The sequence below is a fragment of the Barbus barbus genome (assembly GCF_936440315.1).
Source record: "Barbus barbus genome assembly, chromosome: 2".
Lineage (NCBI taxonomy): Eukaryota > Metazoa > Chordata > Actinopteri > Cypriniformes > Cyprinidae > Barbus > Barbus barbus.
This window is the reverse complement of record NC_136730.1, coordinates 13,525,814-13,550,670: the sequence shown is the minus strand read 5'-3', so window position 1 is coordinate 13,550,670 and position 24,857 is coordinate 13,525,814. Positions and strand designations below refer to the sequence as shown.

At 34.6% G+C, this 24,857-nt stretch overlaps 1 protein-coding gene across 4 annotated transcripts in view; it reads left to right on the top strand.

The window, feature by feature from the left end:
- LOC306884645 (proprotein convertase subtilisin/kexin type 6-like) overlaps positions 1-24,857 on the top strand; it is a 76,550-nt gene that overhangs the window by 4,730 nt on the left and 46,963 nt on the right. For 3 of the 4 annotated variants that reach the window (XR_013785465.1, XR_013785466.1, XM_079440705.1), the window contains exons 3-11: positions 4,802-4,912; positions 7,907-8,050; positions 9,191-9,267; positions 12,408-12,496; positions 17,056-17,228; positions 17,462-17,674; positions 21,253-21,353; positions 22,987-23,090; positions 24,178-24,295. Coding sequence is in view for 2 of the 4 variants with exons in the window: in XM_079440705.1 (XP_079296831.1) it covers positions 4,802-4,912; positions 7,907-8,050; positions 9,191-9,267; positions 12,408-12,496; positions 17,056-17,228; positions 17,462-17,674; positions 21,253-21,353; positions 22,987-23,090; positions 24,178-24,295 (1,130 nt within the window). In the remaining 2 variants the exon portion in view is untranslated. The remainder of the gene's footprint in view (positions 1-4,801; positions 4,913-7,906; positions 8,051-9,190; positions 9,268-12,407; positions 12,497-17,055; positions 17,229-17,461; positions 17,675-21,252; positions 21,354-22,986; positions 23,091-24,177; positions 24,296-24,857) is intronic. The other variant, XM_079440706.1, reaches the window with a different exon arrangement.

Below are 24,857 nucleotides of genomic sequence, written 5' to 3'. Positions count from 1 at the left end.
ACAACATCACAATAATCCACAAGTTATCCACACCACTCCAGTCCATCGGTTAATGTCTTGAGAGGTGAGGTGTTTGTAGAACTGGAGTGGTGTGGATTATTGTGATGTTTTTATCAGCTGTTTGGACTCTCATTCTGACGACACCCATTCACTGCAGAGCATCCATTGCTGAACAAGTGATGGAATGCTACATTTCTCCAAATATGATGAAGAAACAAACTCATCCACATCAAATGATTGCAGCCTTGGTGAGCATAAGAGACTTTTTTTTTAAAACATAAAAAAAAAAATCATACTGACCATAAACTTGTAAATGATAGTGTACGTTAACTAAAACAAAAGTTAAAATGGGAGTTTGCAGCTGCTGTCTTAGTTGATCTAAATGGCTTCAAACAAACCTACTGAATAGATTTAAAAAATGTTATGCATAAACTTGGCCCTGCGCAGGCCATCTGACACACGATCTGAGTCTGCTGCTGAATCATAAACACCCGCTGATGCCGGAGGGATGGTAGTTAAAATTTACAGCTAAATGTGGCAGCAGTGGTGCATTAATAGCATGTTTCATTGTCCATATGTCCTGCAGTATGCTGTGTTGTAGTGAATCTGAAAAAAAAAAAATTAAGATTTATCTTTGACTTTGATGGCATGATTTTCAGTACAGTGCAGTTTCTGATGTGTCGTATGTGTCATCACGGACAGAAGGAACAATGTGTCATAAGGAATGAAACTGACTAAAACTAAATGTGTGGATGAGTATTTAAGAAGTCATGTAAACATTTCACAAATTCAGTTTAGCTATTATCTAAGAGGCCTCAGTTTTAATTTGGGGTTGGGTTATGGCATAATTTTTCTTGTTACATAGCATTTTCAATGGTATCTTGCAGTCTAATTTTTTTCAACACTGTACAGGGTGACTTTCAGCCTGGGGTGGATAAAGCACTCAATGCTCAATATTGCATAATTAAGCAGTAGCACAGATGGACCCCCTCCCACCACCATGTACAATGACCGAAATTCACAATGTAAATCTATATCAGAATCTTTATGGGGGAAAAAAAAAAGTATGTATGTGTGTGTATTCATACTTTTGCACCATTTAATGCTTATCTTTGCAGGTCTTATCACTGATTTTTGTATCCCAAAATGACTGAATTTGCTGCAAATTTTCTCAACTTTGTCTCATAAATAATTTTTGAATTACGAATATCACTTATTCTTTGATTAATTGCTTTATTCTTCTTTTGTAAGTTGCTTTGAATTAAAGCAACTGCTAAATGCATTAATGTAAAAGTAACTGGCTGAATTTGCATTGCAGCCGCAAGACCGCAAAATTTTGCACGGAGTGGTTTATGCATCATCAAGCTGAACTAAAACTAAACTGAAACTAACAATACAATGCATAAAACTATTAAAACTTTCACAACTATAATAAACTGTAGCAACCTTTATATGGGGGACACTTTTTAGGAAATAATTATATTTTTAGACTTTACTAAGGGCAAAATTGTAGTTAGTCACACATACAAATTATTTTAATGAATTTAAAAGATTTTTTTACAATCCTACTACATCTAGTGCCTATTTACCATTGCTTTTTCCTTTCAGCAAATCAGGTAGGAGTACCGGGACTGCTGTTGAATATTAATTATGACTACCCAATGAATATTCATGAGCCAAGTTGCTGAGTTCTGTTACAATTGTGTCCTCCCTACTTTTCACATGGCCATTCAGCCTCTCCATCTTACACGTTAAATCACATTGGTCCCGGATGCATTTAATATGACGAGCAGCCGTGTTTGTCCAAGACTTCATTTGACAGAGCAGCCAGGCATTCAAAGTCAAGCTGTTTCCAGGGTTTGGAAAGCGGCCCTCTCCTGCAAAGATTATCTCCTCCCGACAGCCGGCATCTCGGGAGTAATAAAAGAGTCCAGGTCTATTGGAGGGCATCTGACAGAGGGCCTCTGATCATATCCTGCCCCGGGCCATGTGTACAAATGGTGCGGCATGGCAAATGCCCAATAACCCATTTCATCAGTGTTAGGCCACAGGCAGAGGCCATGCGAGGTGGGGTGAAATGTTTTGTAACCGCAAGCAAAGAGCTGTCAAGCCTGAAAAGAACGTAAAAAATAGCTCTTCCAATAGATGTGGTGTTGTCCTCACAAAAGCAAACTGATTTTTTTTTTTTTTTATCTTTCATATCTGACATGCAGCGGTTAGCTTGTTGTTGTTGCATTGAGATAAAAAACACCCGTGTTCAAAAAGTAATTACACTACATTCAAAAGTGTGGGGTCAGTATGATTTTTTTAAAAGAAATTAATGCTTTCATTCAACAAAGATGCATTACATATGTTACAAAAGATTTTTGTTTCAAATAAATGCTGTTCTTTTGAACTTACTATTCATCAAAACATCCTGAGGAAAATGTATCAGCATTTTTGTTTCCAAATAAATAAAGAAATATGAGCAGCACAACTGTTCTCAACATTGATAATAAAAATAAATGTTTCTTGAGCAGCAAATCAGCATATTAGAATGATTTCTGAAGAATCATGTGACACTGAAGACTGGAGTAATGATGCTGAAAATTCAGTTTTGCATCACAGGAATAAATTACATTTTGCAATATATTCATATAGAAAACAGTTATTTTAAATTGTAATAATATTTCAGAATATTACTGCTTTTACTGTGTTTTTGACTAAATAAATGCAACCTTTTTGAGCAGAAGAGACTTCAAAAACATTTAAAACTTACCAACCTCAATGTTTTAAATGGTAGTGTACATTTACTGTATACATAATAATAATAATAAACAATTATTTAATCCAGTAATCTAGTTCATGGAACCAAAGATCATTCTATAAATTGTGCAACTCGATGCATTAATGCAGAATGTGCATTTACAGATGTTTATACAGTGCATACTTCAAATCAAGTGAAATGCATAGTTTTTTGTTGTTATTCAGTACATGAGTTGTTGAATTGGTGTGTGACATACTTTATATAAATCCATTTTAAACCGCCTAAACAACTAATTTTGATGTTTTAATTTTTGTATAACAATTATACACATGCCCTATTCATGAAGTCATATTTATTGAGACACTACTTTTTTGTTTTTAATGTGTCTTTTGGTGATTTATGTTATATATCTTAACTAGCCTAAATATCTGAACAAGTTACTTTTCTACTGAATCCGTTATTGAATGAGTGAGTCATCATTAGACCGCTTCAACCTAGAACAGAAACTCATATTTTTGAGTCATTTTGGCTAATTCATTCAAAAGAACAGCTCATAGGAGTCATTTGTTCATCAGTTACCTGATTCAACAATGGCCAGTTGCAGTTGGCCATGCAGCTTCTTTAGATATGTTTTTTTTTTTCACTTTGTGGCACCCAATCTTCCTCTCTCCTCACGTTCAGTTCAGCCTCCAACTTGCTGGAGATTCATTTGTGGTTCAGGAGTTTTTCCAGTATGATTCAAACATTCTTGATTCATTGATGCAACCAAGTGTCAAGAAAATCATTTGGTTCTGTTTATTTATTTATTTATTGCATGGAACCGATTTTGAATAAGAATGTGTACTTGATTCCTGACCCATCCATGCATTTATAGCACTGGGACTGTAACGGAGAAAGATGTAATTATTGCAGTATGTGATTTTCATTACGTTTCCCTCTGGACCTTTTTAATGAAAGCAAGAAAGCGTAGTGCGCTAGTGATTCTAAAGTTAAGCTCTTCTGAGGGGAACCACAAATTCGGGCATTGCCACAGGACAGCTAAATCTACAGGCATGGCTGGGCGACTTTTCTAATTAGAAGACTAGTGCGCATCCCTTATGTACAACAGATGATGCATTTCAAGGGAAGGATACAGAGATCTAGATAGATCTGGATGTGCTCAGTGCTGCATTAATCGATATGAAATGCACATTTTTAGACGCACACATTCATTGTTGGTTTTATATTAAGTATTCAAGGTGAAATATGATTCCACTAAGCAAATGTAATAGCTCATACTTGGCAGAGAAAACGCCTTCACTACTGTTAAAAAAAAGTTTGGGGTAGTAAGATTTTTTTTTAAAGAAAATAATGCTTTTTATTCATGCAATTTATTGAAAGAATGATCAAAAGTGGCAGTAAAGATTTTACGAAAATATATTTGATGTAAATAGGTTTTTTTTTTTTTTAACACAACTGTTTTCAAAATTGATAGTAATCATAAATATTTCTTGAGCAGCAAATCAGCATATTAGAATGATTTCTGAAGAATCATGTGACTGAAGTCTGGACTAATGATGCAGAAAATTCAGCTCAGCATCACAGGGAATAAATTACATTTAACAATATATCGACATAGTAAAGAGTTGTTTCAAATTGTAATAATATTTCATAATTTTACTGTTTTTACTATATTTTTAATAAAATAAATAAGCTTAAAAACGTGTATATGACATTAACGATTCCCTGAATCATGACTTCTTGAGGTGTGCTACTGATTTTCTAATTGAACAGACGTATAATTTGTCTTGTGTTTCATAAAATGGAATTATTAATAAAATCTCTCAATATGACTGTATTTTTTCAGGCTGGATTTGGGGAAGCATGTCTCGGAGCACTGTATTCCCATTTGTTTCTCCTCAGAATCCAATGACTTCATAAGCCTCATGTAATGGAAAAGCTAGAGCGTGACTAAATACAGGCCGTGTGTTTCACAACCGTGTTTATGTGCATGAAGGTGAGCCGAAACTGTTTAGTCTTTGATGTGAGTCAGTGTAACCTGGGCTCTTTCTGCAGGTTGACTGGGCGCAGCAGCAGGTGGTGAAGACGCGAGTCAAACGTCACGCCAGGAGCGACCTGAGCTACATCCACTTCAACGATCCCAAATTGTCTAACATGTGGTACATTGTTAGTAGATATTTCACACATTCAGTCCTATATTTCATATCTGTGCTGTCTTTACTTTTGACCCGTTTATCTAATGAAGTTATTTCCATATAAGCCATTTCCAGTGACTTCTAGAGAAAAGGGCCAGTGATTTGCGCTTCATTAACCCAGCTCGTTTGTGAAGCTCCTGTTGTTTTATTTGTTTTATAGCAGGGCTGTTTCCGCTGCCCTTGCCTCATAAAAACCGAACTGTGTGAAAGCAGTGTATGTGCACCAGTTTGTTTCCCTAACAAGCTTGATGCTATTGAATCATAAATGAATTTATGTTGTAGGTTCCGTGATGTTTGGAGGAAATGAACAAACAGTAATGCTAACGCTGGCACTCATCAGGCCAAATTACAGTCATAAGCATCATTTTACATTGTTCAAGAATTCCTTCAACAAGCCAGTGTTATTCCAGAATATAAGCTCTGCGATCAAACACAGTTTATGATTCTTTAAATTTTGTTCGTCAAGAGCATCTTCATAAATGAATGAATTTTGAAGCCTTAACACAACTGTCAGAAGTAAAAAGCTAAAGTTAGGTTATAAACAAACTTCTTCACGATTCCACGACTTTTACATCACCAGACAACAGCTTCTAATAATGCTTTCAGTCTTTATTTAAAGAACACGTTTCCTGTTTCCAACTGTTTTCAAGCTTGTTTCCACCATGGGATATAAATGTAATTGCAACTTTTTCTCTTTTTATGTTAATTATTTTATCAGACTGAAAAAGTAGGAATTGTGAGATTTAAATGCAGAATTGTGAAAAAATATAATAGTGAGGAAGACACAACTACCTTTTTATTTTTTTATTCTGTGGAGGAAACAGATTTGCAAGATATAAACTCAGAATCACAAGATATTAAATCAGAAATGCAGGATATAAACAAAATTCTGAGACAAAAAGTCAGAATTGCAAGATATAAACTTATGAGACAAACTTAGAATTATCAGTTCAGTTCAATTTTATTTATATAGCACATTTAAAAACAATCATGGTTGACAAAAGTGCTTGACAATGAGATATAAATTCAGAATTATGAGATAAACTCAGAATTGTGAGATACAAACAGAATTCTGAGACAAAAAGTCCGAATTTTGAGAGATAAATTCAGAATTTTGAGATATAAACTCAGAATTCTGAGATACAAACATAATTCTGAGATAAAAAGTCAGAATTGTGAGATACAAACATAATTCTGAGACAAAAAGTCCGAATTTTGAGAGATAAATTCAGAATTTTGAGATAAAAAGTCAGAATTGTGAGATACAAACACAATTCTGAGATAAAAAGTCAGAATTGTGAGATATAAACTCAGAATTATGAGATATAAACTTAGAATTATGAGAGGTAAATTCAGAATTGTGAGATTTAAACAGAATTCTGAGACAAAGTCAGAACTGCGAGATATAACCTCAGAATTGCGAGAGAGTCAGAATTGTTAGGTTTTTTTTATTGGTTTTTACTTCGTGGCGGAAACTGACTTCCATAGGATCCACTGCACTCTTTTTGTGCTATTGTGGACAAATGTGATTGCATTATTATGTTGTATTATTTTGAAGCAAATTCAGTTTGTGTATACATGCATCTCTTTTGGATAGGTTTTCTTTGTGGTATAAATATAGTTTATTTGGCTTCTACAGTTTTCAGAAAAGTTTGAAGAATTTGTGTTTCTTTGATAAATGCATCTCCTGGAACTCTAAAGCTTTAAAATCCATCTCACTGTATACTAAACATATGTTTTTGTTCTACGATTTGAAAAACACTACAATTGGTAAATACTATAAATATAAAAATACTAATTTGATTTATAGCTTGCAAGAGTGCGAATATGAACACAGCTAGTCTGTAAATATGGACTAGTGAGTAGATGAGTTTACATCAGAATAATGTCAAGTTAGAATTGAAACACAGACCTCTGAATTCTTCCTTTTTCTGTTGCTTGTCTTCATTCGGTGCTGTTTAATTTTTGTGAGTCTGGTTTAAGAGCAAACAGGTAAAAAAAAAAAAAAAAGAAGAAAATATGTGAATCAGTTCTGATTCAGTGAATCGACTCAAACTCAGATTCAGTGATTGGTTTGTGTCATATTGGAGATTGCATCAGCGCTATGATAATCCAGGAAGCAAGATGGGGGTTAAATGATTCATAAAATAAGAAAGCAGAGGCCGAACAGTCTGTTTACTGAATATAAATCTTTTCAAGTCAAGCCCTAAAAGGAAACACACACACACTGTTACAGGCAAAAGTAGCTTTGTGAATTGTCCTTCTTCACTCTATAATGATTGTTTATGTTTGCACTGTACTTCTGCTCCTATTTCATCAAGCTTCACATTGATTACTGATTGAAGAGTCGTCTTGAAAAAAAATCCCTGAAAAAAATGTGTTGCTCTTTTGTTTATTTTTCCGCTCCAAATTCGAAGAACTGTAGACCTTGTCAATTTTATGCAAATCCTTTTTTTCTCCATATATCAGTATCAAACACTAGACGATTAAGGGTTAATCCATTAGAGCTAATGTTTTCAGACATTATTAAAGCATATTCTGTGTGCCGGAATATTAATCATACGAGTGCAAATAAACAAAGGAATCTGAGACTGTTTTCAATCCGTCCTCTGAAGTTGACTTCACACTGGGACGTCTTTGTTGATCGTGTCCTCAAAGACGGCGTTGAAAAGAATCACAAATGAGATCCTCAAGGACACGCAAACCTCTGCTGCTGAATAAACATGAATCTTCCCGTTTAATTTACAGGTTCATGTAAATTGTGACATATTTCCTCACAGACGGATTGAGTCATAAGGTTACTCAAGTAATAAAGGCTTGTGTTTCTGGAGAGCTGTGAATATCGCTTTTCGGATCAATTGTCTTCCAATGTTTCCTGTTTTCAAAGTCAAATGCATGTGTCTGAAACTGATTGCAAGTGAAGGCATGTTCACATTGATGTTGATGACTTTTCACTGTTTTCCAGCACTGTAGTGATAAAAACAGCCGCTGCCGTTCAGAAATGAATATCCTTGCGGCCTGGCAGAGAGGCTACACCGGTCGAAATGTGGTCGTCACCATCTTGGACGATGGTATTGAGAGGAACCATCCGGACTTGGCGCAGAATTATGTGAGATTATCTTGATCAATTATTGCTGTAAATGCATTTTATTAAGGCAAGGTTTTATTAAGGTTTTTTTTTCTTTAACTGGTCAATTGTTGAGATTTTGGGGGTTCATAACTTTTCTTCTTTCAGATTAGTAACACCTAAAATACACTTGTTTATTTTATTATACGTCTTTTTTTTTTTGTCTGTAAATTTCTGTTAAATAGATATCTTTTAAAGTCTGTTTTCTAAAAATGTGAACAAACGAAACAAGACTTTTAAATCTGGCTTTATCCAATGTTCAGATTTCTGTTCTGGAGATATATACAAATACATATTTAAACAGATAATGCCTCATTTGGATATTTAAACATAACATTTCAGAAAACTAAAAAATGTTTCTTGATGAAATCAATCAGCGGTGGATTGTGATTAAGTTCATTTATTTATTATTAATTGTTAGTTTTACCTTGGGTTGTCTTGACTTAAGTGTTATTTTAATATCATAAATATAGTATGATAGTTTTATTTCTTAATATTTTCATGCTTTATTTTACATTTAATGTGTATAGTTTTATTTTTATTTCAGTTTTAGTTTTGTTGTTTTCTGTTTCAGCCTTAACTTAAAAAATAAAATAAAAATTGAAATATTTCTTTGGCAACTACACTGTAAAAAAAGATTTTTTGAAGTTGTAAATAAGACACATTATTGGAGTAGGTTTTACAAGAAAGTACTATTTCAGTATTTTTACTTCAAAATTTCAATTCAGTTAATTTAATTCAATGCGTTACTTGATGTTATTTTGTAATTGTAAAATTTACTAGCAATTTTTACAACAATTTTACACCAATTATTCAATATTTTTACTTAAAATATGTTCACATTTAATTCAAAGTTACTTGCCATTTTTTGTAATTATTGGTGAAACTAGCAATTTTTACACCAATTTTTGCTCAGTCTAATATTTACGAGACTGAACAGTTTCAGTTAAAAGAGTTCATGTAAATGTTTTTTTAATAGTTTCAGTTTTAGTTAACAATATTAGCACTGCTCAACACAGTATGATTTATAAAATTATTGTTTGTTACATATTTTAGCACTGTAGATGTCTAGAGTAGAAAACAAAATGTTGATTTATTCAATGTGTTTTGTGCGTCATTTAGGACCAGCTGGCAAGCTACGATGTGAATGGAAATGACTATGACCCAACTCCACGATACGACTCCAGCAACGAGAACAAGTGAGTCCTGATGCCCTCAAAATTACACTTGTGTTAAACACACCTCATTTGCTGCAAACAGGTGCATGCATTGCTTTGAGTGATCATGCGGTGGGTAAGTGAAAGCATCACATCCTGTAAGCAGCGAGATTATCTAATAAACCCGGTGAGACTTCATAATGATCTCATGTGGAAGAAAGTGAGCTCTGAACATCTCAGCATTATTTTTGATCCGTAAAGGTGAAGATGCGTTTCATTTTTGTGCCAGCAGCAGACTGGAAATGTCTCACCTGCAAGCTGAACAAACTTTGAAGTTTGAAGGTCATTAGCTTTGTGTAGGTTAAATAACTTGTTAATTTGAAAAAAGATTAGAAATTTTATAGGTGTATCAGTAGGGGTTTCGATATACTGGTAGAAATTTGTCAACCGGTCGAGATATATGACTATCGTCTATATCGTGGTTACACACTCGCATGACGTTGCTATGCTATGTGGTCACGAAAACGTATCATTTGCACACATTTTTAAGCATCGTGGTTTAAAAACAAGTCATTTTTAAGCCATTGAAATGCAATCAGCAGCAAAAGAGAACTCATTTCGCTGTATGCTTGCACTGAGAGGCGCGCGCATGCAAAGATGCTGCTCATAGAGCGTGGGAGGATTGAACTTATATTTGCCACTTTATAGGCATTGAACGGAAAGCAAACAGCTGAGTAAGAAAACGTGTAAAACTGTAAAACCGATTGGATCCAGGCAGCTCTTAAAGTGACAGCAGTCTCATATTCCTGTTGTCTGTCATTCTGGTTAATCAAACGACAAAAGAGAGAAAATCTCTCACTGCTCTTGACTAAATCACTTTTGGAACTAGTGAATAAGATGCAGTGTTTTTATACATTTCATTACTTTATACAACATATGTAGCATTTCTTATTTATTTATTCTACACTCTTAAAATTAAAGGTGCTTCACAATGCCATAGAAGAACCTTTTTGTCTAAATGGTTCCATAAAGAACCTTTAACATCTGAAGAGCCTTGTGGTGAAAGAAGGTTCTTCATATTATAAAAAGGTAAGTTGTTATAAAAAGGTATGTTTCTTCTATTGCATCTCTTGAAGAACCTTTTGAAGCACCTTTATTTTTAAGAGTGTACTGTAATTTTTTGCCCTATTGCTTGTAATTAGTTTCTTATTCTTATTTAATTGCTGACTGTTTACTTATCTTCAGTTTTTTTTTTTTTATTATTTAGGCTAATATTAGTTGTTCGTGATATTGACACTGGTGACACGAATTATGCAATTTCTATTGAAAAATTTTTATGATTTTTTTTTATGAAAGCAAAAATAACTGTATATACTGTCACAGTGAAATAAGATTGCTCATAGCCCACCCCTATTTATCAGTCTTGATGGGCAGTTGCTGGGGTGTTCTGGGTAGTTTTTAGCAGTGTTGAGGGTAATTAATTAATTACAAGTAACGCAAGTTACATAATCAGATTACATTTTTCAACTAGTATGTTTTATTGCTGAAGAAAGAGTGTTGAATTTTCATTCCCTGCATCCTATTCTTCTGCAAACTTTTTGAGCCGAGTCATTTCAGTTTTGGTGTAAAAGCACTTTTGCATTTGCCAAAAATAGATATTTTTATATTAAAAACAAACAAGCAAGCCCTGGCCAGATGAGGAAAATGTAATGCAAAAGTAATGCAACGCATTACTTTCCATAAAAAATAGCCAAGTAATGCAATTAGTTCAATTTTTGGAGGGTAGCACAGTATTGTAATGCTATGATTAATAGAGCAATGTTTTTCAAATCTGGCATCTTCAAGAGCTGTGATATTTGGGGCCATGCAAATAAAGGCGTAACGACGGACTCGTGTGGCGTGTCAACAGAATGAAGAGGCTTTCTTTTGTGGCGAAGTACTGAAACCAATCCAATCCTGTGGGATTGAGGCTGGTGTGGATTTAATTGAAAGCGTCTCTGTCTTTGATAAGCACCTGATTTAATGCTTGTTCTCTGCTCACGCTGGCATGTTTACCAATGAACTCTGCCAAGAGCTCAGACAAAACTTCAAAGCGCTGTTTTGTTAATACTCATAAGGACATTTGAAACCGGAAAACAATGTGATGTTCAATTCTGAAGTGCAGAACGTGCCTCCCGGAGCAGAAACTTAATTGAGTGAGGACAGAAAAAAAAACTGTTGAAAGAGACTTTGGTAAAGAAGTGCACCGAGCGAACGAGAGCGAGTGAACAATGCACAAGATAAAAATGCAATTAATGCATTTCCAATCCAGCCGGCAGCGATCTTGCGCTCCTGTATCCACTCTGACAGTGGTGGAAGTAGGACTGACTCAGTATCTGTTATAAAATGTGTCTTCAGAGTCCAAAGGTTTTTTTGCTTTTGGTTAGCAAAATGAAATCAAAAGTTTACCCTGTTTACTTTCTTGCACGATCATGTGACACTGAAGACTGGAGTAATGATGCTGAAAATTCAGCTTGCATCACAGGAATAAATTACATTTAAAAATATACTCAAATATAAAACTATTATTTTAAATTGTAGTACTTTTTTACCTTTATTACTGTATCTTTTAATATCATGCAGTTTATTTATTGCATATTAAATATGTATTGTAATTTTAAATGCATCCTGGATAGCATAAGAAATTTCTTCTAAAAAAAAATAAATAAATTATATATATGAAATATATATATAACACATAATATACTAGGGGTGGGTGATATGAGCAAATTTGTTATTTCATGATGTGAGAGATTTTACTTCATAGTAATGATATGTATAAAAATATATTTATTTAATTATAATAAATAATTTTAAACAATGTTATTTTAGTATCATTGGGATACTTATTTATTTAGAATATCTAACATTTCAAGTTATTATTTTATTATTATTAATGCAACATTCATTTTAATCAAGTAAATGCAGCCTGAGCATAAGACATTTTCTAAATCATTTAAAAATCTTACCGACCCCAAACTTTTGAACGTAGTCTATAGACAATGAGGCAAATCCCTATGGCTTGAATCAGAGGCAGCGTCTTAGTGTATTTTTTTTGGCCTTTAGCAGTGTGAAGAGGCTCAAGCACACACTAACATTTTAATTCCTTGTGTGATTTATGATTGTTTTTATTTTCTTTCCAGACACGGGACACGATGCGCAGGTGAAGTCGCTGCTGTAGCCAACAACTCGCACTGCATTGTGGGTATAGCCTACAACGCCCGCATAGGAGGTACGCCTGAGTCTGTTTACAGTCTGCTTACTTCCCCGCTCGCCTTATTTTCTCAGAAATGTCAGATGCTATTTCAGTTTCAGACCCGCTGCAGCCGGCTCTCAACACACACACGGATCAGCAAAACTGACCAATTGCCGCAAGTGGCTAAACCCTGATCGAGCAACAGGTTTCAGACACAATCTGAGCAGATAAAACAGGATTATTCCGCATATGTGCACAGGATTAAAGTGGCGAGATGCCTGCGCTCCTGTCCGCCTCTGCTCGTAGAGTTCATTAATTTAGTGGTTAGCGAACCGCCCGACATTCATGCGCTCATAAGCAATTAATCCTATGAAAAGGCCGATCAGTTTTAATCAAAAAGCAGATTTCATGATATGCCATCAGCCATCTGGGGCCGTTTTGTTCAGGCCCACAGCTGCGCTGAAAGACACAAATATTTCTTTATTGTACTCACAGGTGGCAGGACTGACAAATGCATCCTTTGCTCGGACTTGGCGGGGTTTCTGTCCATCTTGTTCCAGTTGCACCATATGCCAAATGCATAAAGTTTAGCGATGCAACTGCGAGTCCAGGATAGGGCAGCATATGCAAGGCTCTTTATTAGGAGCCAAGTGAGAGTTCCATTCATTTGCTTTCATTCATTTTACTAGTTGGCATTGGAGCCCGTGGCAGCAGTTTGAAGGAAAGTTGTAAAATGTGACTTTTACACCAGAGTTCCTCAGAATTGAATAATTTCATAACCCACACTGTTTGTGAACCCACTTCAACAATATTAAAATCCACAACAGATGAGATATTAAGAGCTTTTGTTAAGCCGGTGTTAAAATATTATACATTTTTCTAACAAACTAATAATTTTAAGCATTATTTGGGCTGTTGAACACTCTAAAAAATGATGTGTTAATGGAGTCAATGTAATGTTTGCATTCATTTAGCCTCTTCAGCGCAAACCACAAAAACTTCTGCATAACAGAAAATCTTTTAAATGTTAGACATAACTGAATTAAACACTAACAGGTGTTTCCCTTCATGTAAAATCACTGGATTTCAACATTTACTCTCCTTATCCAGTCCTACACAAAGCATATAGAAACAAAAAATCCACTGACCAGTTTCCAAGTTAACAAGGCAATTTGATTAAGTAACTACAACTTAATTTAAAATTGCTTAATGCACAATTTTATGTATACATTCCACACAATATTAAGCTAATGTAACGAAAAAGGTTTAATTAAGTGAATAAAACAGAATTTTTAACTTGCAACCATGAATTTATTTAAATTATGGTAACTTATTTTTCATTGGATGCCTGTTAAAGTCAATAATTTAGCAGGCAGTACTTCTCCTTCTGTATTTTGAACAGTTTTAAAAAGTATAGCTTTTTCTGGTTAATTCACTCGATTGGTCAATCTCGGATGCTCCATCTAGTGATCACATTGTTTTTTTCGCTACTCCTCCTACACAATTTCCCATCAAATTTGGATCTGATGTTAATGACGGACAAAAGCTTTTTTTTTTTAAAGCATCAGAATTTTCTTAGCTTTTGTATTTGTGGTTCTTTTGTAGTTTTCACAATTTGTAGTTTTCACAAATGTAGTGGCAGTGTGGTACAGTCGCTAAATTTTGTTGATTTAAAATGTTCTTGGCGTGAAGTTTTTCAAGTGAAACACCTTCTTGTCTCTTGATGTTGCTTGCATTAGTAAGTTTTAATAAATTTTTAAATCTTTTTCCCAGGTCAAAACAGCCCTATTGTTTCTCATACCGTATGAGCGAACAGAGGTGTTTATTTACTACACAAAAATATGGTGTAGTATTTACTTTGAAAAATTTTCACTCAGAATTTACGAGTAAATTTCACAAATAATTACAAAGAAGTGGCATATAACATTGAATTAAACATTACATTTTGAAGTACAAAGAAATGGTAGAATGAAATAGTATTTTCTTGTAAAACATGCTCCAATGATCTTTCAAGTCATGTCACCTTTATTACGATTATATTATTTTTAGTGCGGTCAAATGATTAATCGCAATTAATCGAATCCAAAATAAAAGTTTTTGTTTACATAATATAGGTGTGTGTACTGTGCATATTTATTATGTATATATAAAGACACATACAGCATATATTTTGAAAATATTTACATGTATTTGCATGTATATTCATATAAATTATATCATATATAAATATATTTAATATATAAACGTAACATATTTTTCTTAAATATATACATGCATGTGTGTGTGTATTTAAATATACATAATAAATATGCACAGTAGACACACATTATATAAACAAACTTTTATTTTGTATGCAATATTTAGATTTATCGTTTGGCGGCACTATTTATTTTTTTGTACATTGTTACATTGTTTTTACACATTGTTTAGACTGGAATAGCATGGGGGTTTTTTTTCAATAAAATACAGAAACTAATTTTTTAAATTTGATTAGTCAAAGAAATATCCAACACTAATTGATTTCCAAATTAATCATTAGTTGCAACTGTTGTGTTTATTGTATACAAGGAAAGATAATAGTTTGTTGACTAGATTAGCAACTTTTTGCATAATTTATCATCTGCCAGGTAAATATTTTTGAAGTCTGTTTTCCTCAATAAGCTGCATGTTTTGAGGATTTTAGGGTTAAATGCCATTTAATAACCACATTTTGAAGTAGACAGATGATTGACTCATTCTTCATCGAAATGCTGGCTGCACATCTCGTAATATATCTCAATTGCAAGTCCTGTCAGCAAAATATTCCTCTTAAGAATTGCGGAGTGATGTTTGATCATTTTTCCAAACCAGATACAGACAGATTAGCACAATGAAAGACGTGCTTTAGGTCTTTTGGCTCAGCAGTTGACATTTTTCCCTGCTTAATCACTGAAACGCCGCCAAAGCTAATACGTGTCAGATTCAAGCCAATGACTTCATCGCCTTCTAATGACATTTCTAATCTGAGCGGCCTCGCTTTGGCTGCTATGTAGAACTTCACGTCCTTTAACCTTAATTAGAAATGTAGAAATGATTAGTTCTCCTGCTCTGCGGTTCAGAAAAGTGTTTAGTTGGTGCTGTTTGAGAAGTCGAGGAATCAATTTGAGGTGTAATGCAGCTTGTTAGAAGTGAGAGGAATGATAGAGAAGTGTTGAGCCTCCTGCGTTTCCTCAGAGGTGTTTCAAGGAAGGAAAACTCGCATATGGTGTTAGAAATAATAACGCGCGCACACACATTCTCACACTATAGCACATTGAGCGCATTGGAAAACAAACACATGTTTGTTATTATATTATGGCAGACTTATTGACTATCTGAATTAAGCTGATTCATTATGCCTGCTCATTTCAGAAGTCCATCAAAGATCTTGGCTGGTGTCTAAGAGGTTGTAGGTTTGAACCCAAACTATTACCATTGTGCCGTTGGGCAAAGCATATGAAACTACACCATAAAAATGTATTTTTCAAAGTTGTAAACAGAGATCATTGGAGAGTGTCTTCCAAGAAAGTTATTGTCTGCTAGTTTTTTTTTATACCTCCCAGTTCTGTTTTTTCTTAGAATTGCAAGAAAAAAAGTCTTAATTGTTATATAAAGATTCAGAATTGTGTGCAAAAAAGTAAATTGTGGTATTAAAAAATAAAAATTGCAAGCAAAAAAGTCTGAATTATGAGATAAAATAAATTACCTTCTTTTATTCTTTATCTCATGGTGGAAACAAGCTTGCATAGTTTTTCAAGTTCATTTCTTTGTAATTATTTGTGAGATGTACTAGAATTTTTCTAGAGTAGAAATTGTTTCAAAGTAAATCCTACAAATGTAATAAGTAAAAGGTTTACTATAGAAGCTTTGGATAACATTTTCAGCTTAATGACTTGCATACACTTTTTTTTTTTTAAAAACCTGTTCTCTCAAGTTATGAAAAAAAATACAAAGGCTTTCTTTGAGAATAAAGAGCAAGAAGAGGAAATGAAGCTGTAGTTCAATAATGGATTGAGGAGAAAGACAGCAGATTGTCGAGGCGTTTGGAAACATCTCATTGCAGTAGAGTACAATAGACTTTAATTGCAAATTTTGTGTTCGTTAGTGAACATATGGCATATGATTCTGTGTGGGTTTGTGTGTTAGTCTCCGTTTGCTTCATTGCATGCATAAAAAACAGCACTTTTAAACAAGTCACGCCAGGTTTAAAGCCCAAACACCTTTGGTTATTGCATTTTTGGACACTAAATGGCATGTTTTGAATACCTGAATAGCATTTATCTTTGTAAGAGGCCAGTCTGGGAATTCAGTTCATACAAAACTATAATATGTCTCGGTGACACTTGGATTACACTGCACAAGTCCACTAGACTACTTTTATGTCACTTTCATGGTGCATTTTGGATCTTGGCAGTGTAAATCACCATCTGTTTACATTGCATGCAAGCTTGGATCTCATTCCTAGCATCTCAATTTGAGTTTCACAGTGAAAAGAAAATAATACAGGTTTGGAACGACATTGGCTTGATTATACAATGACTGTATTTGTTCGTATTTGGATGAACTTTTTCTCGAAGGTGTCCGAATGCTTGATGGAGACGTGACTGATGTAGTGGAGGCCAAGTCTCTGGGAATAAGGCCAGACTACATTGACATTTACAGTGCCAGCTGGGGCCCCGACGATGACGGGAAGACCGTGGATGGGCCGGGGCCTCTGGCCAAACAAGCCTTTGAACTGGGAATTAAAAAGGTTGTTGTCTAAAACCCGCATACAAATGGGAATTTAGCATTGAGTAACTGTCATTGTCTGGTTTGTTAAATTTAAGACTTAATTGAAACCACAACATTTGAAGGGAAGATATTGTCTAAAGCTGATCTGGACTAGTATGTTATGATGTTTTTGTCAGGGTCTGAGCAGTATGATAAATATTAATAGTAACTAAATAAAGCTAAATTAACACTCGTGTTTTCGTGTCTGTGCAGGGCCGTAAGGGTCTCGGCTCCATTTTTGTTTGGGCGTCTGGTAACGGGGGCCGGCAGGGCGATCACTGCTCCTGCGACGGCTACACCAACAGCATCTACACTATCTCTGTCAGCAGCAGCACGGAAAACGGCAACAAGCCCTGGTACCTGGAGGTCTGTTCCTCCACCCTCACCACCACGTACAGCAGCGGAGAGTTCTACGACCGCAAAATAGTTGAGTCAAGTCACATAGACATCTGCTAGACCACCACAAGAAAGCTCATTTGTTCCTGAAATCCATTTATAATGTTAATCAAGGTTTTTTAGAGCGGTACTAATTTAATAGAGTATTTCCATATTTCATTAAGGTTAAGACTCTTTTGCTCACCAAGGCTGCATTTATTTGTTCAAAAGTACAGTAAAAAGCTGTAATATTCTTAAATATGTTTACAATTCAAAAGAACCATTTTCTATTTGAATATATTTTAAAATGTAATTTATTCCTGTGATCAGAGCTGAATTTTCAGCATCGTTACTCCAGTCTTCAGTGTCACATGATCCTTCAGAAATCATTCTAATATGCGGATTTGCTGCTGAAATGCAGAAATTTGCCAAATATATATATATATATATATATATATATATATATATATATATGTTAGAAATGAACAGCATTTATTTGCAATAGAGTTATTAACTGTCATTTTTGATCAGTTTAAAGCATCCTTGCTGAATAAAAGTATTCATTTATTGACTTAAGCCAGTTTTCCTATTCAGCCTCTTTCATAATTTTTTGTGCATTGTTTGGCCTGTGCATCTCATGGTAATCAGTAAAACACTGCAGCTCAATAATATTTAGGAAATTTTGTTTACTTTTATACAATAATCAATTTGCTGCTCTGTGATGCTTCTTGTGCCCTGAGGCAAAACCGGTTGAGATGCACTGGAACAGATTGAACTTTTCAATTTCAAAAGAGCACAAGAAAATCTTGTTTTCCAAGATATGACCTCTTTAAGCGTGTATCTCTGTGTACTCCATTTGTCTTCTCCATCTGTCATCTACTCAACCTTTTGTCTTCGTCTTGCTTTCGGCCTCATAAGTGCATTCTCTGCTTTATTGGGTCATTTGCTCTCTTGATGCCACACATTGTGTCCTACAATTCATCACATTCTCCTTTCTTTCCTCTTTCACCTCTTTTTTTAAGTATTCAACATCTGACCATTTATCTAAATAGATGTGCTGTTAGATTTATAAGCATTCAAACATGTTTTGTTTTTTTTGCCTTATGGGTGTAAAAAGGGTTGAGAAATCCCAACACTGACGCAGAGATCCATCATCTTTTGAGCAGGAGTGTTGTTGCATATGCATGTTACTAGCAATCTGCCAAAACTCAGTCATCTTCTATAGATCTTCTGTCCCAGATCCTGTTGCTCATCCTGCTAATACAACTGAGCTCTTGTTGTTTGGCTCTTTCCACAAATATCTATTGATGAAATGAGACGGTTGGAAAAAAGACAGGGGCTAAATGTTTGGTCTGGCACCCACACGCAGGGAAAACCGCAGGGTGCTATCAAGAGGATAAAGAGAATCTGCATTTTTTTGGTGAATTCGCGTTCTCTTCCAGGAGCGCAGATTATGACATTATCCTTAAGAATGACTACTGTGGGTTTTTGCTTTTCTTTTGGTGTTTGGTTAGTAGTCGAGGGCTTAAGAGCTCATTTACAAATCCATGACAGGATTCTTTTTCTTTTCTCTCACATAAATTTTGTTTAGTGTTAGAAACGATTTAGTAAAAATAAATGCTTTTATAGAAGGTTTAAAGCTTGAATGCTGTAGTTTTATTTGTGGAGCTGCTAAAGCAAACATCACTATTTCTATTACTCGTGCTAAAAGTTTACTTTAGAAAAACTTCAGTGTGGAAATCATCCCAAACTGCCTTCAATGATATTTTAAATCATGCTGCAGGCTGTATGTTATGTATTTCTTAAATTCACAAATATGATAAGGATGTAGTTTTGCCATGACTTATTTAGTTTGTGCATGAAACATTTTTAACATACTATAAAACAACTGCTGTTTAATCCAAATGATTTGATCTATTCCAGTATGCAACACTCACATCTTACAATTCAGTCAAAATATGATAAGGTAATTCAGAGTGCAATACATAAAAATATGCAAATGATTAAGAAATCAAAGATGAAATAAGATATGAATGTAAAATTAAAAATAAAACAAATATTTAAAATATAATAGAATTTATGTCTAGATGTGTAGATTCTTTCAAGCCTCAGATGATTCAATCACAATGTATTTCTCCCTGTTAAAAACTTACTATTCAATGACTTTTATTGACTTTTTAATGATAATTCATCTTAGATTTTTAAAATGTCTTGAATGTCTTTTTTTTTTTTTGCTGTCTTAAAAACCTCTTAAAATTCCTTAAGCATGCAGATGAAGTGGTTAACACTTTTCCCACGTCTTCAGAAAATCTAGTATTGTCTATTGTTTCCTAACCGCTGTTTTTAAACACAGACGTGAAGCCCTGACACGCACACACATCGTACAAGAGCATGTGTCTCCAATCTTCTTCAGGACCCTGTTGGTGGCACTGACCCCATTCATGTTTGTCCTTTTGAGAAACGCCAGTGTAATCAAGCTCATGTTTGATTGAAGACACACTCTAGCGCTTGCTCTCTCTGCCTGCGGGCTACCAGAGCAGCTCTGTGGGTGACCCGCTGTTTCCCAGAAAACAAGAACGACGAAATATTTACAGAGCTCTTCGCAGAAAACCGCTCGTCCCGTCACAGTCACGGAAGCGCATTCTTTCAGAGGATAGCTGGAAGCTTTAAAGGAATAGTTCACCCAGAAATGACAATTTGCTGCACATTTACTCACCCTCAGGACATTTAGATGTAGATTAGTTTTTTCTTCATCAGGACAGATTTTGAAGAAATGTAGCGTTTCATCACTTGCTCACTAATGGATGCTTTGCAGTGAATGGGTGCCGTCAGAAACAGCTGATAAAAACATCACAATAATCCACAAGTAACCCACACCACTCCAGTCCATCAGTTAACATCTTATGAAATGAAAAGCTGCATGTTTGTAAGAAACAAATCAATCATTATGACGTTTTGAACTTTGCTTCTAGCTAAAATATAAGTCTTTTATCCATAATATTGCTTTCTCCAGTGAAAAAGTAGTCTCGTCTGAATCAGGAGAGAAATATGCACAGATCAAGCACTGTTTACAAGCAAAAACAGTTCAAAATAAATATGTGGGTGGATTTTGATGTGAAAGGACAACAGGAGGTGGATTTTTTTCACTGGCATTTTGGCCAGAAGTGGCAGTTTGAAGATAAAAACATCTTAATGATGGATTTGTTTCTTACAAACATGCAGCTTTTCTCTTCACAAGATGTTAACTGATGGACTGGAGTGGTGTGGATTATTCTGATGTTTTTATCAGCTGTTTGGGCTCTCATTCTGACGACACCCATTCACTGCAGATGATCCATTGGTGAGCAAGTGATGAAACGCTACATTTCTCCAAATCTGTTCCCATGAAGAAGCAAACTCATGTACATCTTCGATGGCCTGAGGGTGAGTACATTTTCAGAAAATTTTAATTTTATTAAGGAGGACTTGACCTTTTGCTTAAACAGAAGACATGCAAATCTATTAACAGGTACAGCACATCTGCTGTACCTGTTAATAAGATTTAAAGAACAAAATTTGAAAAGTCATGTCTACTTTGCTGCAAGTTGTTAACTCTTTCATGCTCTCTATTTATGTGTTTCTGGTACAAGGTGACGACAGACCTGCGGCAGAGATGTACTGATGGACACACAGGCACCTCTGTATCTGCACCGATGGTGGCGGGTGTCATCGCTCTCGCTCTGGAGGCAAAGTCAGTTTTCCGCTCCTCTTCATCACTTTCTACATTTTTGCAGAAAGCTGCACTGCTTCTTTATATTTGATTTTTATATTTAATGTTTATTCTTTCTGGCTTAAAGAGACATTTCTGTCATCATTTAATCACCCTCATGTTGTTCCAAACCTGTTTAAGAAGATCTCTTGACAAAAATGTCTTTCTTTGCACATGCAATGGGGTCCAATTTTGTTACCTTTATTTCTGTAGTGCTTTATACAATGCATACTGTTTCAAATCAGCTTCAAAGTAATAAACAGAGAAATAACAGAATCATTGATGCAGACTTCTTCAAATATGAGACAAATTCAAATTCTGCTGTAAAGCAGCTCTAAAAAGAGAATAATGTCAGTAATAGTAGAGCATGGCGCTAGCAACGCCAAGATCATGGGTTCGATTCCCAGGGAAAGCAAGAGCTGATAAAATGTAAAAACTGTATCTTGAATGCAATGTAAGTCGCTTTGGATAAAAGCGTCTGCTGAATGCATAAATGTAACTATTCAGCTCAAGTCAGTTCAGTGCTGATTCAATTTAGTTCAATAACAGTGTCAGTTTTGCTAAATTCATCAAATATCAAACTAATTTGATTCAGCTGTAAAGCTTAATTCTGTTCCGGTTTTGTTCTCATCTGATGCAGCCAAATCAGCAATATAATTGAATATTGAGTGTCATTTTTGTTTGGTGACATTTTAGATAAATGATGACAATTTAAATTTTTAGGTCAACTGTCCCTTTAACACTTGCACTTCATAATTACTCCTCAGTTGTTCTGCAGTGGTGTTTTAATGTCACATATCTGTGATTTTATTGTGTGTATCTTTGATCAGGACATTTAAAAACAAAAGGCTTTCGCTTAAATGCTTCAAATTACGTTTGTAGACAAATATATTACTATTATTATTATTATTATGACACCCTAGCAACTGCCTTACAACATTGACATTTATGCATTTGCAATGCCCTTATAAAAAGGAATAACCTTTCATGCTTATTTGAAATTCCATCTTTTTCATAAACTTCATAAAAAATCGAATTTGAATTTAATTTTCCATTGGATCCCTCTGCTTGTAAAGGCTTTCAGGACTGTAATTCAATTTAGCTTAATCATGTGTGTGTATATTGTGGTTTCAGCTCTCAAAACTATGTTTACATTTGAGGCATGATGTGTATATTTTATATTGTTGAACAAAACTTCATGTAATGTTAGCCGCAGACTTTCAGAACCACTAATCTATTTAAAAAGTATCACACAAGCAGGAGTGCTGCTGTTGAACGTACTGACGTGATCTTTCCAAGTATTTATCTGTGCATGAGACGAATGACAGCAGAAGGGGAATAAAGTGAGGTGTAGCATAGAGAGCTGCTGGCATAAATTTACCTGCTAGGATGCAGTTGTTACACTAAAATGAATGAGTGTCCCAAAAGCCCCTACAAACAGAGCCTCTCAGATGGGAAGCAAAAATGGGACTCAATCCAAAACTCCCTTAACATTTGAAATACGAAACAGACAAAACAAAATGAAATAGCTGTTGCTGAACAGAGGACAGTACTTTTCAATAGAGCAATAAAACTCGAAAGCCTCATAAAAAGTCTTTGTCATTTCATCTGTCAGTCCTCTGATAACCTGGAGGGATGTCCAGCATCTTCTCGTGAAGACGTCCAGACAGGCTCACCTGAAAGCCAGTGACTGGAAAACCAATGCAGCCGGACACAAAGGTGAACACAACAGAAATGACTTTTCTGTATGATTTTTACGCTGTTTAAATGTAGATGTGTGGTGTATTATAATTTCTTCTTCTTTTTTTCACTCATAATGTGATAGTGAAGTGTCATATGATAAGTTTGATTTTATATGGTACATTTCTGACACTTATGTCCAAACGCATGGTAACATCATGGAACTAACTCTTTTTTTATTTTTAGTGGAATAGAACATCAAGTTATGTTTTTCGGAATCTATGAGACTGATCCACAATTTTTTTTTATTAAGTATTCTTGTCTTGTTTTCCACTATAAATTTCAAAATGTCCATAAACCAACATTAATTTAAGAAATATTTATTTATTTATTTTGTTAGTTATTGTGTAAGATAATAAGACTTGAATGGATAGTTCACCCAAAAATGAAAATCATTTACTCACCCTCATATTGTTCCAAACCTGTATAAGTTTCTTTCTTCTGTTGATCACAAAAATATTTAGCAAAAAAACATGAAAAAGCACAAAATAGTTAGAAGAATGTTGGTAACTAAACAGACATTGACTTCCGTAGTATGGAAAAAATGTATTATGGAAGTCAATGGCTCAACGGAAGAAAGAAACTCAACTTGTGGTTGAGTAAATGATGACAGGATTGTCATCTCTTTAATTTCAGAGAATATCTTTTTAATATTATGTTTATTTTTCTTTCTTTGTTGGCAAATTGTTAAAGGATGAATTTTGTTAAAAATATTGAAAAAACTGTGCCAGTGGCTTAAGAAAAATAAATTTAATTTAAGGCACATTCTCTGAAAACTTGTCCTACATTTTTAGAAATTTGATTGTGTATTTGCCAAATAATTGTACTTTTTTTGATCATTTTCATATTTGCTGTCTTTAAAATTAATTTGTTGTAACATTTCAGAAATATCTACATATTAACATCAGCATTAAAACCCCATATTGGTGACACTAGTGAATAAAATCTCTGCATGAATGTCTTCTGAATAAATTCGGATTATTTAAGTATACTGTAGACATTCTGCTGTCTGTATCATCTGTACCTGGTTAATGTTTGGTGTGTGTGTGTGTGTGTGTGGTTGTAGTCAGTCATCTGTATGGCTTTGGTTTGGTGGATGCCGAGGCCATGGTGGTGGAAGCCAAGAAGTGGAGAAACGTTCCTCCTCAGCACACCTGCAGCAAGACCTCTGACCGCAGAACCCGGTGAGGAGAAACTCACTTCAGCTGTCACATGGATAAATATAACTCGCTTCTACTCAAATACTTTGAAAGAAATTGATACTTATACTAGTCAAGGATGCATTAAATCTGCATTAATTAAAAGTGACATTAACAACATCTATAATGTTCCAAAAAATAAGAAATTGTATCTTGTTTTCCAGTACAAATGTTGATATACCCATAAACCAACAATTAATTGAAGTTTTTATCAATTGTTTATTAATAAAGATGAAGACTAGAGTAATGATGCTGAAAATTCAGCCTTGCATCACAGGAATAAATTACATTTTAAAACATATTCAAATAAATTTTAATATCACAAATTTCTGAACAAATAAATACAGCCTTGGTGAGCAGAATATATCTATCTGTCTGTCCATCTACACTGCCCTCCAAAAGTTTGGAAACACCCCTGGCAAAGTGTTGTTTTGGACGATATCAGCATAAATCCTTATCATTTTTTGGTGCAAATAACTTGACATTATCATTGAAGACCAGCAATAAAACATAATAATGTCAATATATACATGTCAAAGTCAGACAT